Raw genomic sequence first — 18,695 nt, forward strand, 5'->3', positions numbered from 1 at the left:
CCTCTCTCTGAGCCCCATTCACCTAAGGATTCAGTTTCCAGCAATGTTATGACAGCTGAGTTGAAGGATCTTCTGGCAAGTTTTATCCAGACTTGATCCAGCATAGCCAACCTTTGCCCTGTTTGGCTCCAGAGCACACTAGGTCAAAAGTTATCGGGCCAAACATGGGCAAGGAATACTCTTTGATTGCCACCCAATATTTTAGATTATGAAGACACGCAGTCCTCTTTTATTGTCATTTAGTAATGCATGCATTAAGAAATGATACAATATTTCCTCAGGTGTGATATCACAAAACACAGGACAGACCAAGACTGAAAAAACTAACAAAACCACATAATTATAACATATAGTTGCAACAGTGCAACAATGCCATAGCTTGATGAAGAAGTCCATGAGCACAGTAAAAAGTTCAAAGTCTCTCAAATGTTCCACATCTCACGCAGATGGGAGAAGGAAGAAAAACTCTCCCTGCCATGCCCGACCACAGTCCGACTCTGAGTCATCCGAAAACTTCAAGCCTCCGATCAGCTCTCCGACACCGAGTACTGAGCGCCATATCTGTCCGAACGATTCGACCTCAATCTCGGTTTCCAACAGCAGGCAAAGCCGGGGATTTTGAGGCCTTCTCTCCGGAAGATTCCCGACCGCGCAGTAACAACAGCAGCAAACTAGCGTTTCAGAAATTTCTCCAGATGTTCTTCTGTGCTTTCACGTCTGTCTCCATTAAATCAGAATTGTCCACGGCCCCTATTTAATGGATACGATATCATTTTTCACCGGAGGGCTGCACACGCACGGCGCACTGCTCTTTCTCTTCCCGCCCAGAATATTTTCCCCCAGATGCTGATCCTCTGTTCCTCCATGTTCTCTGCAAGCACTGCTCCACAGCGAGTGGCAGGTTGTCATTCAAAGGTGTTTAAACATGAGTTTGTCAATAACTTCAGGAAGTAGGGCAGTGGATATGCTCCCACTTACACCAATGGTGTTGAGGTTGAGAGGGCTGAGAACTTCAAGTTTCTAACAGTGAACACCACCAGTCTTTGCTGGCCCAAACACATTGATGTCACAGTCAAAGGAGCTCACCTGCACCTCTGCTTCCTCTGGAGGCTAGAAATTTGACGTCCCCATTGACCTTTACCATTCTTTATCGATGCACTATAGAAAGCATTCTATCTGAATGCAATACCCCTGTCTGTGGCAACTGCTCTGCCCATGACTGAAAGAAACTGCAGAGGGTTGTGGGCACAGCTCAGCACATCACGGAAACCAGCCTCCCCTCCATGGACACTGTCTGTACTTCTCACTGTCTCAGTGAAGATACTAGAGCCTGAAAGCACATCACACAAAATGCTGGAGGAACTCAGCAGGCCAGGCAGCATCGATGGAAAAAAAGTACAGTGGATGTTTCGGTCCGAGACCCTTTGGCAGGTCTAAACCTGCTGAAGAACAGCTTCTACCCCGCTGTTATCAGACTTCTGAACAGACCTCTTGTATGATCAGATAGAACCTTAACCTCACCTGGTTGTCATCTTGCACTTTATTGTTTACCTGCACTGTACTTTTTCTGTAGCTGTTACACATTGTTCTTGTTTTATATTGCTCTCCCTCAATGTAATGATCTGACTTGAATAAACAGAACGCAAGATGCAGCTTTTCACAGTAGCTTAGTACATGGTACGTATGACAATAGTAAACCAATACGTGCACATTTTCAATTGTCTACAGTCAGTCACCTGCCAGTCTTTATTTACCTTGAGAAGTGAGTAAGATTGTACATTGGAGGTTCGAAACATAGATAGGTAAAATATTGGGGCAGAAGGTAAGTAGTTCACATCACTGTACTGTGGAATGATGTGGAATACAGGACTCGTAATGGAGTGCACAGACAGCAAACTGAGGCAAGACTTCCTGCCATCAATTGTGTAAAAAAATTACATCTACTGCATTATGAATGCTCATGAACATGTTAGTCGCATAACATTAAGAAGCAGAGTGCACCCCTTCTCAAACATTCAACACACACTATTGAGTCTGGGTTTGATCAACTTAGTCACGGCCAGAGAATGATTTAGAGGTGTAACAACTGTTTATTTCTGCATGAGGGTTCAGAAAACACAAAGCACCAGATAACCACCACCACACAGCACGCCGGATGTAGGTTGAATGAAGGGTAAGACCCTGGGTTAGCATTTAAGTACGGTCAAGCAACCTGTTGACACTGTGCAACAATAGCTTAAATGAGAAGAAATCTGGAGAGGTTTTGTTTGGCTCTAGAACTTGCCCTAGGAGAGCAGAGCAATGAGAGGACCAAAGCAGGAGAGTAAAAGAATATTCTAGCCAGTTTGTAAAGGTTAGCAGAAGTAGTAACACCTGCCTACTGTGACTGGGATGAATGCATTGATTGAGGGTTACACATAGCAGCTCCACAAAATGGAGCAATGGGGAGACAGCTGCAGTGTGCTCACTTCACCAGCGCACTTTCCCTGCCTCTCAGCAAATTATTTTATCGGGGACCTGAGATTTTAACTCTTAAACTGTAGCACCAGCTGTAAAACCTCACCAATAGAAATAAAACAACTGCAGTTTTACCATTGTCATTACCCTGAATTCCTATCTGTTTAGTTTAAAGGCTGCAAATGGGTGAAACAATTACAGGTCAGAAAGAAACCATTCAACTCATCATTCCTGTGCGTGGCAATTACATAGAATAAATATCATGCTGGTCACACTCCTCTGTCCATTGCCTGTAGTCCAGTATTTATTTTCTTTTCTCATGTCCCAATCCAGATCATGTTTTCATTGAAGCGGCAGTTGCCTGCATTCACTGAGCCAAGCATTCACCTCACTTCAGTTGGTCACCCTAAGGATGCAACGTGTGATTGTCATTCCTAGCAGCAGCTCTCTGCATAGGCTGGCCTGTTTCTGTAGCCCCCTTCTTGCCTGCTTCCATTGTTCTGGTTTCCAGAGAATGTTGCGTTTTATGGGGGAAAAAAAGGATTGTAGCTTTTCAAAGGAAAAATTGTCATTGGTGAGGTAACTTCAGGGAGATAGAATAGGAAAGTTGGGGGCGGGGGTGGAAGCTGATAATCCCAGAATGGCCTGACGGTGAAGCCAGTGACTGGCTTGGGAGCTACCAGTTGGATTGACCTTACATAATGTCCACAGTTAATTTTCTTTAACAATCGAAAGAGAAAGGGAGTGCAAAAAGTTAACCAGACTTAAATAAACCAAACAATGTTTTGCTGTAGAGCTTTCTGCCAATCATTTGATTCTAACTGCTACGAGATTCTCACGCAAAATGCTAAGCTTTATCGTGAATATTATTAATCGCCTAAAGCAAGGTGTGCCATATGGGGAGGTTCGTGCATAAAAATCCAGAACTGAAGCATTAGATCATCTTCACAGCTGAAGTGAAAGAAGTTTCAACTTACCCAGGTTGACAAAGCTCATGACCATGTCAGCATCACTGAGGAAGGAGCTGTCTTGCAGGCTGGCCAACGGGGGTCCCTGGGTGGTGAAGATGGCCCGGTAAGGGTACGAGAAGCCCCTCGCATCCTCCGTTAGCATGGAATTGTAGAGATCCAGCATGAACATGGGGGCAGAGTTGTGCTTGCCGTGCAAGTGGGGTCGGGGGCGATGAGGCAGACCCAGGATCGAGAGGATTTCTCTTTGCATCTCCCGCCTCTCCTGACTCTTTAGGCGCCCATGGATAAAGCTGGAATGGATGACGTTGTCTGTGGTCAGGTTGCCCAGAACCAAATGCAGCACAAAGCAGTTCCACAGAAGCCCCACTACAGCTCTTTTAATTAACAGCAGGAAGTTCATTCTTAATCAGGTTGGACAGCTACGTTAATCCTCTACACAAACATGGTCACGTCTTTCTCTGTCTCTCTGTCTGTCTGTCTGTCTCTCTCTCTCCCCTTTAGCTCTTTACAGCTCAGGCGAAGCTGCCTAGGAACTAAGCAAAGCTATCCGAGTGAGGTTGTAGTTCAAGACCCATGCTGTGTGAACTGGCTCCCACAGTTCAGCGAGAGAAGCTCGTGAGTTACTTCACCTACAGGAGCTACAATCCTTCTGCATGTAAATCAGTGCAGTTGTCTAGTGCAGACGGAGCCAGCAGGAGGCTGCTTGTGTGGGAGGAGCACCCTCTGGTCTAAGTTCAAAAGTAGCAACAGAAAATTATCTGAATGTCTTAAGGGCGTCTGTAATTAAGCAAGAGGGATGGGCTTTTGAATTTAACCACTTTTTGGTGAAGAGGTGAGGGCTGACGCAGGATCGGGATGTCTCCATGCCTTTTCTTTTTACTGTCTGAAATTATTTCAACCTTCCAGTTGTTCAGGGGAAGATTTAATTCCCTTTATTTTATTTGCATTTTTCCTCTTATTTGATAAAGTTTCCTTTCTGAGAATGTGTTTAAGGAGGAGAACGGTGGTTGGAGTCGTAGGTGGATGTGAGCGGGGTGTTTGGGGGTTGTTGTTGGTGGGAAGAGAGGAAGATACAGAGAAACAGGGAGAGACAGAGAGAGATAGCTTTCAGAAGCATACCAAATTTTTCCTGCACAACAAATAAAAAGGTAGCTACTATTATTTATCACAAACTAACATGTCAGGCATTTAGTTCACAGCAAGATTATGCAAAAGATGAATGAGTGATAATCTGTTTAAAGAGGGAATATAAACCAAAAATTTTCTTTCTTTTTAAAAAACTTTGGTGGCAGGTATCTTTAAATTTCTTCATTTTAAATTTGAAGCTATTAACCACATCCAGAGAGAGGCTTTATTCCTCCTTGAGCTATTTTGGCAGTGGGCACCCAAATGGTTCAAATAGCCCTTCAATGGGGTGTAGAACTGTATCCATCCTGCTTCTGCCCGCATGTGGGACATGTCTTGTGGTTATTACTGGGAAGGAGCGAGATGTTGGAGCCTTGACTGCATCATCCCTTCAATTACTGAGTTGTGGCACAGAGTCCAGCCGTAACACGTCCAAGCACATCAGGGTCAGGCAGGTTAGAACAGGTCAGGAGATGAAGTATTGTGGCTCAGTACCGCTATTAACCAGTAATCCATGTAGTGAGAGGGATCTTAGTATCATAGTTGAGAAATTATGACTCCATTAATGAACAGTGAATCACCTCAACCTGCTGGGGAAGAAGGGGATAGTCATCTATACAAACAAGGCTGTGACTTTGCCAAGTGTTTTGTGTTTTTGGATTCACTGCCTTTGCCTTTTGTAGAACTGAATTAAAGTTCGGGGTCCAGGTTTGATTCTAGACTGTATTCTAGGCCAGGAGATGTGTGAGGGACAGGAATAGGTAGAGACTGTGTGCTAAGGGTGAATTGTGGTTCTAGTTATGGTTGGAGCTTGGGGAAGTCAGGAGGATGCAGGTCAGTTTTCACTGGGCCGGGGGGGGGGGGGGCGGCGGTCAGCACCTTTAGATTCCTAGGTATCAACATCTCAGAGGTTCAAACCTGGGCTGAACCCATTGATGCGTTCATGAAGAAGGCATGCGAGGGCTGTACTTCATTAGAAGTTTGAGGAGATTTGGTATGTCAGCAACGACTCTAGCAAATCTTTACAGATGGTTAGTGGAGAGCATTCTAACTGGCTTCATCACTGCCTGGTATGCAGGCTCCAATGCGCAGGATCAAACGAGGCTGCAGAGGGTTGTACATTCAGCCAGCTCCATCATGGACACAATTCTCCTCACCACTGAGGTTATCTTTAAAAGGCGATGCCTCAAGAAGGCAGCATCCATCATTAAGGACCCTCACCATCCAGGACACGCCACCTTCTCATTACCACCACCAGGGAGGAGGTACAGAAATCCAAAGGTGCACACTCAACATTTTCCCCTCCACCATCAGATTTCTGAATAGTCCATGAACCCATGGACACTACCTCACTATTCCTCTTTTGCACCATTTACTTATTTTACCTTCTTTATGGTAACTCGTAGTAATCTATTGTGTCCTGCACTCTACTGCAGCCACAGAGTAACAACTTTCTTGATATATATCAGTGGTAATAAACTTAATTTTGATTCTGATTAAAGTTAGTGTTAACGTTACTTGCCCTAAAACATAGCACATAGAATATAGAATATAGCACAGTATATGCCTCTAAGAGCAATCTAATCCTTCCCTCCACTTTCTTCATCATTCATGTTTTAAATGTTCCTAATGTATTTGCCTCTACCCCACCAGACCTGACAGTGCGTTCCATGAAATGTTCCAAGTGTGCTCGGGTCTAACCAGGATTTTATAGAACTGCAACATTAGCTCACGGCTCTTGAACTCAACCATCCATCTAATAAAGGCCGACGCACCATATACCTTCTAAACAACACTACCAACTCTCGTGGCAACTTTGAGGGATCAATGGACGTGGACTGAAGATCCCTCTGTTCCTCCATTCTGCTAAGAATCCTACCATTATCCCTATATTGTGCATTCAAAATCGACCTTCCAAAGTCAGTTACATCACAGCTTCCTGGGTTGATCTCCATCTGCTACTTCCTGGGCCAGCTCTGTCATGATCTAGGTAGTCAGGCTTAGGGCCTGGGCTGGGTCTAGAGTACAGATGTTGATGTCCAGGTTAGTTAGAGCTTTGTTTATGAATAGGCCTGAATCTTAGTTCAGGGTATGAAGGTAACGTTAGGGTCGCAGTTTGGAGTAATTCAGGAATGGGGGTGGTGGCATTGTCCATGCTCTCCCCCACACATGGCAGTCTATTGCCCTTTCGATTCTCTTTTACGATTAATACATTAAGCAGTAATTTACAGTAGCCATAACCTGCCAGCCAACCTTTATAATGTGGAAGGAAGCCCAAACTATGTATATTTGATATGCTGCTAGTTTCTCAAATACCCCGAATGAAACTCAGGGGAACTAATTGCCCATAGACTTGGGAAAAATTTGGATACCTGATTTCAGAGGAAGACACAGTAAATGAAAACCATTTCACCTCTGATGAACAAAAGGCTTGCACTCACATCATCACAATATATTACCATGAATATGCTCAGTGGCCACTTTATTAGGTACACCTGTATACTTGCTTGTTTATGCAAATATCTAATCAGTTAATCATGTGGCAGCAACTCAATGCATAAAAGCATGCAGATGTGGTCAAGAGGTTCAGCTGTGTTTCAGACAAAGCATCAGAATGGGGGAAAAATATGCTCTAAGTGACTTTGACCGTGGAATGACTGTTGGTGCCAGATGGGGTGGTTTGAGTATCTCAGAAACTGCTGACCTCCTGGGATTTTCAAGCACAACAGTCTCTAGAGTTTACAGATAATGGTGTGTAAAACAAAAAGCATCCAGTGAGCAGCACTTTTGTGGGTGCAAATGCCTTGTTAATGAGAGAGTCCAGAAGAGACTGGCCAGACTGGATCAAACTAACAGAAAGGCAACAGTAACACAAATAGCCGCATATTACAACAGTGATGTGCAGAAGAGCATCACCGAATGCACAACATGTTGAACCTTGAAGTGGATAAGCTACAGCAGCAGATGACCACGAACATACCTCCTGTACCGAATAATGTGGCCATTAAGTGTATATGTTCCTGTATCAGAATCAGGTTTAATATTACCAGCATATATCGTGAAATTTGTTAACTTAGTGGGAGCAGTACATTGCAATACATGATAAATATCGAAAAAAAAACAAATGAATTACAGTAGGTAGGCAGTGCAAAAACATAAATCATAATAAAAAAGTGAGTAGTGTTCATGGGTTCAATGTCAATTTAGGAATCATACGGCTGAGGAAAAGAAGCTGTTCCTGAATCACCGAGAGTCTGCCTTCAGGCTTCTGTATCTCCTGTACCTACTGTATAGTAGCTATTGTATTGCTGAAATTTCATAAAGAACAAGATCCTCCAAACAGCAATAAGGAAATATCAAAGAATATGTTTAAGTGATATGAGCTGAAAACAAATACTGGCCATCGCATTGAGAAGAATTTCCTGCTCTTTGAATTAATGTCATGGGATCTCATACTTCTGCATGGGAATCCAGCTGAACCTTTGCCTAATATCTTATCTTGAAGCTGCCACCTCTGCCATTCAATCAATCCCACAGGACTGCATTGAAGTTTTAGCCTGGAATATGGAGTGTGACTCGAATACAGGAAGATCTCTGCGTTAATTCAGGCAATCCTAGCTCCTTGCAAGTATGAGTTGGTATGCACGTGGCAATGTACCCAGCTCAGGTGAAGAGCAGCTGGTACTGTTGGCAAGAGGCAATTTACCCTAGGGCAGGGTACTCCATCTCTTGTCCTGAACCTGACAAAACATAAATGCCTTGTAAGTTGGAATCGGAGTTGGGGTATTGTCAGATGTATGGAGATACGGAGGAAAGCTTGTCTTGCGTACTGTTCATACAGATCAATTCATCAGCAGTGCCACTCAAACACTAACAATGCAGAATAAAGTGTATAGTCACAGAGAAAGTGCAGAGAGGGCAAAGAGTAAGGTGCAAGGACACAATGAGGTAGACCGTGAGGTCAAGAGTCCACATAATGCGTACTTCAAAAAAATGCTTGCTTGTATTTTATATAATCACCTAGATTCACTCAGTGGCCACTTTATTAGGTATCTCCTGTAACAAGCAGGTGTACTGGTGTACTTAATAAAGTGGCCACTGAGAGTGTGTGTGCGTGTGTGTACGTTCACTGAATTTTCCAGTAAGCATAGCATAGCCACTTCCGTATTGTTCTAGAAGCTTCTTAATTTACTGCAGCAGGTGTCATGCCTAATTGATACAACCACGAAGAAAGCCTGGCAGCAGCTATACCTCATTAGGAGTTTGAGAAGGTTTGGCATATCACCAAAGACTCCAGCAGGTTTCGATAGATGTACGGTTGGGAGTATTCAGATTGGTTGCATCACCGCCTGATATGGAGTCGCCAGTGCACAGGATGAAGAGAGGGTGGCGAGGGTTGTAAACTCAGCCGGCCCCATCACGGGCACAAGCCTCCCCACCATCGAGGGCATCTTCAAGAGGCAGTTCCTCAGGAAGGTGGCATCCATCATTAGGGACCATCAGCATCTGGGACATGCCTTCTACTCATTCCTACCATCAGGGAGGAGGTATAAAGGCTGATTTATACTCGTGTGTACCAACTTACGCCATAACCTACGTAAGAGAGCAACGTCGTTGTGAGCATTTATACTTGTGCGTTGGTGTGTCTGCGTTGCTCTGCAATTCGCGCACGTCACGCATGCGCACACACCTGCCCGCGCAAGGCTTCATGGTCAGGGTAGTCTTTCTCGAGGTAAGCAAGTTTAAAGCGAGCGTCCTCTATCGTAAAAGCGAAATGTGCCCTCCATAATTCTGGAGGTCTGTAAAGCTCTACGGAAAGCGTTGCAGCCAGAGTTCCTTCCCTGTCCTTCAGTCGCCCAATGGGAAGCTATTGCAGCGTAGGAGGAAATGCGATGCTACCAAGCGGACCAATCACAGTTGTTCGGTCTGTGTTGCCGCGACGCGTAGTTACATTTTGGGAGAGGTGCGCGTCAGGCTACGGCGTAGGGATCCACGTAGGCACTGCGTAGGGTTCGCGGCTACGCCATACCTAGGGCGTCGAGTTGACACACAAGTATAAATCAGCCTTAAGAGTCTGAACACCCACACCCAGTGTTTTAGGAACAGCTTCTTCCCCTTTGCCATCAGGTTTTTGAAATGCCCGTGAACCCATGAGCAATATCTCATCATTCCTCTTTTGCACAATTCATTTATTTTATTGCTTATCATACCTTATAGTATTTTTAATGTCTTACACAGTACCGCTGCCACAAAGACATCAAATTTCACGACATATGTTGATGATAATAAATCTGTCTCTGAATCTGATTCTGAAAAGCAGACAAAAGTCACAAGAATTAGGCAAAAATAAAATAAAAGCCTTTCCTCAGACTACCCTTTGTAGTATTCCCAATCATCAGGAGCCTTGAAATCCAAAGTGCTGGGTCTGCCCTGAGGTCCACCATGAACAGAGTTAGAGAAGGCACTCTTGCCTTCTCGACCCCCGATCACCCCAGCATGGTTTGATTTGAGAGTCCAGCAGGCCCAGGGGCTCACTAACCATAAGACGTTCCTGGATTGGAATCTCCAGCATGCCTTGAAGGAGAACAGCACAGCTCTTCAGAGACATGAGGGCTGAGGTCCAACAGAACAATCTGTGACGTAGAGAACAGCTGGTGGGCGGAGAGGGTGCAGGCAGTCAGCAAGTAGTCAATAGCCATGACGTGTGGATTTCTCAGCACTGTCAAGGCTTCCACAGTCCAAACCTCCAAGGACACACACCCTGATGACAGCCAAGAACAGAGGAGTGCTTTTGAGTATATAGAGCCCGTGCTATTACAATCAGATCAAAAAACGCTCCAGCTGTAGTTCTGTCAGGGATGCAGCTACCCTCTATTCCACAACACTCTATTTGTATGGCCCCAAGAGGCCGAAGAAACTATATGTCAACTGGAGAACAATGCCCTGGGGCAGATGGATGCTTGCTGAAATTCTAGAAGTCACAAAGAAGAACTTCTGGTATATCGTCCCAGCCTTGTAACCTTCTTGTGGAAGAGAAGGGCAATGCTAAAGGAAGCTTAGATGATTGGGAGGATCAAGAAAGGAGACAAATCTGATTACGGTAACTTCACAGGGGGTCCTTGGGATCAGGGTCTCTGGATAAAGCTATCAGCTGCCTCCTCTCAGTGGTGTTACCTGATTGACAGTATGAGGCTGCACATCAACACTGAAATTAGGCAGGATTGCTACTGCGTGACTACCCTAAGAAAAATACATCAAGATGCCTCATCTACTAATCATGTTTTTCTTTGTCTCATGAAAAATTTTGAGCTTACCAACCAGGTGTCTGTGGAGAAAATGTTCTCTATTTTACTTCTAGTACATGATGAAATATGGGTACAAGCCACAATTTCAAACAATATGTCCAACACAGACCCAATCCTGCTTTAACTGGGGGTCAGAAAAGGATTGCATTGCCCTAGCTCTTTTCTCAGACTGTTCCATCACAGTATTACACTTCACATCCAACAAAATTCCAGCTGTAATGGACAATCAATAAGACTTGCTGGAATTTAGAAGAATAATCATGGATCTTACTGAAACCGATTATATATTGAAAGGCCTGGAGAGAACGGGCGTGAGAAGGATGTTTCCTATAGTGGGAGAGTCTAGGACCAGAGGGGCACAGCCTCAGAATAGAAGGACATCCCTTTAGCCAGAGGGCGCCGAACCTGTGGAATTCATTGCCATAGATGGCTGTGGAGGCCAACTCATTGAGTATATTTAAAGCAGATGCTGATAGGTACTTAATCTGTCATGGCGTCAAAGGTTATGGGGAGAAGGCAAGAGATTGAGGTTGAAAGAGAAAATAAAGTAGCCATATCGAATGGCAGAGCAGACTCGACTGGCTGAATTGCCTAATTCTCCTCCTGTGCCTTATGGTCATAAGACCAAGTAGTCCTTCACATCCTCCCTTCCAGAACTAAGGGTTCTGACCTCGATACACAGTCCATTGTGTCTCCTTGGATGGTTAAGTAGCATGAATCATTCTTGCCACAAAATTCTCAGGTGTTGACCACCTCCAACAAGAAAGTGCCGGCAGCATTTTAAAAGAGAATTGGAGTTAGCATTTCAGAATGAAGACCTTCATCAGAACGTTCTGATGAAGAAGCTCTGATCTGAACCTTTAACTCTATTTTAAATTTTGTAGCGATGTCAGTAATTTTAGGCATACTTCTGCCATCAGTTTAGTAGTTTTTATGATTTTCACCTCTAACAAACCCCTAACTGTCTAACTATGATTCAATATTATGGCCATTACCGAATCCCCCTCCTTCAACCTCCTGCGTCACCATTAACCAGAATCCCAACTGGAGATTCTCGGTGCTGAGAGTGGCGGGTGCGTGGAACACATTCCTGGGACGGTGGTGGGGCAGATGCATCAGAGACGTTTAAAAAACCCTTAGATAGGCATGTGTATGAATGAAAAGTGGAGAATTATGTGAGAGGAAAGCATTAAATTGATGGTGCAGTACTGTAGCTTCGAAGTCGGAACATCGAGGATTGAAGAGCCTGTATATATATAAGGCTGTATATGCTCTCTGTTCTATCTGCACTCAAATATCATGACTACAAGAGAAGATCAGAGTCTAGATAACTGAAACACTTGACACATCCAAAATTATGAGGGGTGCAGACAGGGTGAATACATGCATCTTTTTTCCGCTGAGGTTGGCTGAGACTAGAACTAGAGGTCATAGGTTTATGGTGAAAGGGGAACTGTTTAAAGGAAATCTGAAGAGAAACTTCTTCACTCAGAGGGTGGTGTGAGTGTGGAACAAGCTGAGAGTGGAAGTTATGGATGGGGGTTGAATTGTCACATTTAAGAGAAGTTAGGATCGATCAGTAGATAGGAGAAGGTTGGAGGGTGGTCTGGGTGCAGATAAATGGGACTAGGCAGAAGATTGGGTCAGCATAGACTTGATGGGCCAAAGAGCTTTCTTTCTGTGCTGTATGACTCTATAAAAGCAGAAGCCAGGAATGTGATGGAACACGCTTCAAAGAGCTGAATATTTGCCGTTCAACAACATTCAAGAAACACAACACCCTGCAGGTGAAAGCAGCAATGAATGCAACCCTGTCCTCCACCGCAATATTTACCCACTCCATCACTGCCTCGCCATGGCTACAGTGCGTAGCAGCTACGGAACTGAACTGCAGTTACCCGCCGAGCCCTCTCAGACAGCACTCTCCAAAATCCTGGAAATAGGGTGGGTTCATTCATTGTCATTGGGTCTAAATCCCACACTTCCCTCCTCAATGAAGATGCAGGAGTATCCGAAGGACTTTGGCTGGACAAGAAAGTTTCAGCTAGAGAAGGTGCAGAAAAGATTCACAGAAATGTTGCCTGGACTGGAGGGTTTGAGTTATAAGGAGCTTTTGGCTAGGCCGGGACTGTTTCCTGGAGTGAAGGAGGCTGAAGCGTGACCTTTTGCAGGTTTATAAAATCTAAGCTGCAGAGGTAGATAGATAGTCACAGTCTTTACCCAGCACAGAGGAATCTAAAACTACAAGGCATAGGTTTGAGAGGGGAAAGATTTCAACGGGACCTGAGATGAACCTTCCCACAGAAAGATGGTCGAAGAAGATAGAGTTATAATTAAAAGAAGTTATTTGGCCAGGAAAATGGACGGAAAGTGTTTAGAGGGACATGGGCCAAATGGATTAGCATAAATAGACATCTTGGACGAACTGGGCTAAAGGGCTTTATTCTGTGCTGTATAACTATGAATCTATGAAGTGACTCACCACTACCATCTTAAGGTCAATTGGAGATGTACAATGAATGTTGTTCTCTTCCAGTGCTACACATATCATAAAAATTGAATAAGAATTAAGTTAGAAAGTTCAAGATTTCCAGCTAGGCATTCTCCCCCTGAAGGCAGCTCAAAGCACTGGAGAACAAGTCGGTGTACAAGTTCTCCAAATGCACTGGCTGCATCAGCTCATCTCCCACATTGATATTCATAATACCAAGGCTCTAGTCACAGTCAGTAGGTCCCTTACTCCCTAACCCCTCCCTGGAGCCCCAGCTCCCACATTCCCTCAACACTTATTGGGGCCTTATGCTTTCTGTCATGTTATAGTAACATCTTGCCTTCAATTCCTCTTATCAAAGTCCATGACCTCATGCCCTCCACAAACTCCACTTGGCTAGCTCCCATCCAGATACTTCAGCAGATTCGGATGCAACATTTAACCAGATAATTAAAAAGAGCTCTATTATTTTACCAGGTTTACTGATTGTGTTCTGATATGTTGAGATGACCGGCTCCATTCAGAATGAACTACAGAGCTACCTTTGGACTTGTTCTTGGTATCAAATGGAACAAAAATTCCTCATTACTTTGCCCTGTTACTTTTATCCAACAGGATTTCTTTTAACCAGATTATTAACTGATCTGCTGTCTTCTCTAGAAGTAAAGCAACAAATTATCCTAGTGTTGCACCCAATATTTTTCCTCAACCAGTGTTTTTATATGGAATCATCAGGTCCTCATCTGAACAGGGTGGCTATGTTCAAGTTGACCATCATGTTAACTTCCAAAGAATTTTATTTAATTCTTAGGTGGTGAGAGGTGCTTTAGATATGCTAGTTGTTCTTTCTTAGGCTTTCTGGCAGTGTTTCCATTATCCTCTGTGAATTGTGACAGCTATGTTCAATTGGAATCTTCAAACAACACATGAGCATCAGTAATAGTTAGCTGCGATTGGCTGGTGATCTCCTCAACCTACCTTCTTCTCACCATAACCACATTCAGAAATCTAGCTCAAATGTTCTGATTCTTCCTGAGGCAGTTAGTAGATGTGAGATTAGGTGGGCCGGTAGCATAGCGGTACGTGTAATGCTATTTCAACACCAGTGACCCATGTTCAGTTCTGCCACTGTCTGTAAGGAGTGTGTTTGTTCTTCCCGTGACCACGTGGGATTCCTTTGGGTGCTCTGGTTTCCTCCCACATTATAAAGATACACGGTTTAGTCGGTTAATAGGTCACATGGGCTCACTGGGCTGGAAGAACCTGTTACGGTGCTGTATCTTTAGATACAATATGAAGCTCTTCTTTCTTTTGGGTAGTTGTTGCTTAATTGCTGGGCACCAGAGCTTTGCAGACAATTGGGCCTTGGTTTTGTCCCTTCCAATCCCCTCTCAAGACTGTGCCCTTGTAGTTGTTTGTGGGAGGAGACTGTTGAGAGCAATAGAACCTTGTTTGCTCTGCCCTCTAGTGGTAGGATGGACTTACCTGACATTAACAGCCCAACCAAATAGACTTCTTGGTTTGATGCACGTTGGAATAAAAGCAATGTTCGCTAGTTTGGGTGAAAGGATGTTTTATAGAAAGCCAAGCTGTGTATTTAAAATGCCATGTTGTTTGGCAGAAGCACGGGTAATTGTGAATGCCAAGTAAACCAGAATTGAGTTAAATCATAAGGCGATAGCTTTGTTGTCAGTGAGCAATGATTATTCCTCTAGGTCTCTGAATGGGGAGGAGGATGATTGGAAGAAATACGCATGTATATTTCAGAATGTCATCTTACCCTATGCTGGGCAATCAATACTGGTTTGCTTCCTACTTAACCTGCAATGACACACCTCCTGCTTTTGTCTCTCAAAGCTAATTTCTCAGACATTTGGTTGGGATAGACTGCTTGTAGCATGTGTGTCTAGCAAAGGTTCATGGATCAAGGATCAATTTTATTTGCCATATACGTTTACATTTATTCGGAATTTGTTGTGTTGTCTTGGCATGACATGCAACAAAAGCAACAACATCCAACAATGATAAAAAATAAAGAATTATATAGAAAACGTTAGAGGTTAAAGTACGGATATGCAATAAAATGAGCATAAATACATAAATACCAGCAAGTATTTACTGTGTAAGCAGCATTATAAAAATCGGTTTAAAGTGCAGAGCAGTGATTGAGGTAAGAGATAGATGGGGTGTGAAGGGGGGCTAACTAAAATGGTTGATCAGATTAACTGTCTGTGGGAAGGAACTTTTAAGATGGTGTGAAGATTTTGCTTTAGTATCCCCATAGTGCTTTCTAGAAGGGAGGTTTTGAAAGAGACAGTTTGCTGGGTGGGTGTTGTCTGCAGTGATTAATCCTGCTCGCTTCTTTGTCCCAGACACAGACAAATCCTGCAGTGATAGTAGACTGCACGCAATGATCTTTTTGCTGATTTGACAATTTGCTGTAGTGAGCTGACAAGAACTGAACACAGTATTCCAAGTGGGGTCTGACCAAGGTCTTAGATAACTGTACCGTTACCCCATGGCTCTTAAACTAAATCCTACGGTTGATGAAGGCCAACACACCATACACATTCTTAACAACACTGTCAACCTGTGCAGCAGCTTTGAATGTCCTATGGACATGGACCCCAAGATCTCCCAGATCTCCCCACACTGCTAAGAGTCTTACCATTAATATTATATTCTGTCTTCAAATTTGACCTACCGAAATGAACTACTTCACACTTATTTGGGTTGAACCCCATCTGTCACTTCTCAGCCCAGTTCTGCATCCTATCAATGCCCCACTGACAACCCGCCAGACTATCTACAACACCCCAAACTTTTGTATCATCAGCAAACTTACTAATCCAGCCTTCTACTTCCTCATCCTAGTCATTTATAAAAATCACAAAGAGGAGGGGTCCCAGAACAGATCCCTGTGGAACACCACTGGTCATCGTCCTTCATGCAGTATATGAACCATCTACAGACACCCTTTGCCTTCTGTGGTCAGGCTAATTCTGAATCCACAAAGCAAGGTCTCAATAGTTCCCATACCTCATTACTTTCTGAATGAGCCTCGTATGGGGAGCCTTATCAAATGCCTATGATGAAAGCTGGATGTATATAGCAGCCCTGGTTACAGGATGTTAGAGGTTTATACTAAAAACAGAATAGTTCTGGATTCAGAGCCATCTTGAGAGCTCCACAGCACTGAGTACAGAGAGGATAGAGTACTGAACACACAGGATTGTCAGTGGATTGTCTCAGTCAGCAACTGGCATGCTCCACTCTTTTGCTTTTTATAAACCATGTGGCTGTAGGGAAGACTTCAGAGAGAAAAGGGACAGAATGCGGAAGATTACTCAGTTAAATAATTGAATGGTACTCAGAGTGTCGGTACTTTGAAGGGAGCAGGGCATGCACATTCCTTTGAGGCAGAACTCAGAATCTTGCTGATCCTTCAAATGGGACTTAGTTTAAATACACAGGTGTATGTGTGCTATTTGTTTCATTTGCTGTTGTGCTATAATAATTGGTCTTGCCTGTTTTAATATATTTGATTGTCCAGAAAGCCACAATTTGAAAGAGAGTTGTCCATGGTTTGTTTCACTGACTTTCAGTATAATAACATTTTGGAACTGGAATTAGAATTGGGCTGTTATTGCCATTGTCACATATACTGAGATACAGTGAAAAGCTTGCCTTGCTTATTGTTCATACAGATCAAATCATTACACAGTGTATTGAGGTAAAATTGGTACTGGAATTGGTTTACTTGTTACAACACACATCTATCCGCTCCAGCTTCCGAGGTTTAGATGCTCTAACCCACCCCCAGAGTATGGCTAGCTGGTGTGGCCCCTTAAAGGACAGGCCCGTTAATTGGCAATCATGTTTTGGATGCCAAGAATTGAGCATTTAAGGAGCACCTGAACTGAGTTTTGGTGTTAAGCCTCGTGATTTTGCCTAGTGTTTGTTTTGTGCTCTGATTCTTGATCCAGTTTGAAACTGTGTCTCGATCCTAGGAGCGTCGGATATTCCATCATTTGGGTCCAAGCCATTCTCGTCAAGGACTCTTGTCACAGTATGATTGGGCCAGTATGTATACAACAAGGTATCAAAGTCTTTTGTCCACTGTGACCAGCCACAGCAAAGATATTTCTTGACAGAGCCTGGAGATACATGACCTCTAGGTAGCCATGGGTCAACTTTTTCAAGGAGGAGGCAAGAGTCATTTGGGAGAACCAGCTGGTCCAGCTCCAGAGCCAATACATCTTCCAACACCGGAGAGAATCGACGGTGACCCAGGTTCTTGCCGCGACTTCCTCATCCAGTGCTTGTTCGTGTTTGAGATCCAGCCATCCCGGTTCCCTTCGGAGCCTGGAAATGTGGCCTTCATTGTCTCTCTTCTGACTGGAAGAGCCCTGGTCTGGGCCACCGCACGTTGGAATGCAGGTCGAAGATTTGCTTAGACTCAGGGAAATTGATGGCTGCCACAAGGGAAGTGTTTCATCACCCCACTGGAGCCAGACAGGCCTCGGACCGCCTGATGAAGGTTTAACGGGGGTGGGGTGGGGGGGGAACAGCAGTCGACCTTGGCTCAGGACAGTGGTTGCGATGGGAAGGCCTTGGCCACACTATCCCGCCACGGACTCCAGGATGAACTGAAGGATACCCTTACCTTGGGAGAGCTAGCAGAGAACCTCGAGGTTCTTACTGACCAGTCCACCTGCTTCGATAGTCGTCTGGCAGAGCGTAAGTGGGACTACATTATGAGGTCGAGAAGGGATAGCCTGGGCCTGGACATGATGCATCGTTGTTCCCCTCCCCAGCTTTGGACCGCGATGGTTGCCTGCTCAAGATCCAGCAGAACCCTGCAGATCGGTTGCACGAGACTCTCTGCTGATGAGAGATCCTGGCGCCAGAGTCAAGGTTGCTACTTTTACTACGGGGAAGCACGTCGCCTGTGGGCCAAATGTTCAAAGCTGCAGCCACCTGGGGAACTGCTTAGACTGCCCAATGTCAGGAGGACTGTGATGGAAACAACCACTACGTTCAACCCCATGGATCCTGGTTTTGTGCTGAAGGCGGAGTTTACCTGGGGTAAGAACCTGAGGCAACTGAAGCCTTTTGTGGACTCTGGGGCACCGGATAATCTTCCGGATAGAGGAACCGCCCTATTGACATACCGCGGTGTGAGCTGAGCCAGTCCTTGCACACTACGTTTCGGACGGCTGCCCACTGGGTTCCGGGCAGATCCAGCAACAGACTGTGGTGTTGAAGATGAGGATAAGGGATCATGTGGAAGACACGAGTTTCTATATTATTGACTCTCCACTCATGCCCCTGATCCTCAGGTAG

The 18,695-nt window shown here is 44.5% G+C and overlaps 1 protein-coding gene across 1 annotated transcript in view; it reads right to left on the reverse strand.

Annotated features, from left to right (window-relative positions):
* The window catches only part of bmp7b (bone morphogenetic protein 7b), a 147,597-nt gene extending 143,549 nt beyond the window's left edge, over window positions 1-4,048 (reverse strand). The window contains exon 1 of the mRNA XM_063031658.1: window positions 3,435-4,048. Within this exon, the coding sequence (XP_062887728.1) occupies window positions 3,435-3,828 (394 nt within the window). The 5' untranslated portion in view covers window positions 3,829-4,048. The remainder of the gene's footprint in view (window positions 1-3,434) is intronic.
* Between the last annotated feature and the right edge of the window lie 14,647 nt (window positions 4,049-18,695).

This window comes from Mobula hypostoma, chromosome 2 (assembly GCF_963921235.1).
Source record: "Mobula hypostoma chromosome 2, sMobHyp1.1, whole genome shotgun sequence".
NCBI classification, from domain to species: Eukaryota; Metazoa; Chordata; class Chondrichthyes; order Myliobatiformes; family Myliobatidae; genus Mobula; species Mobula hypostoma.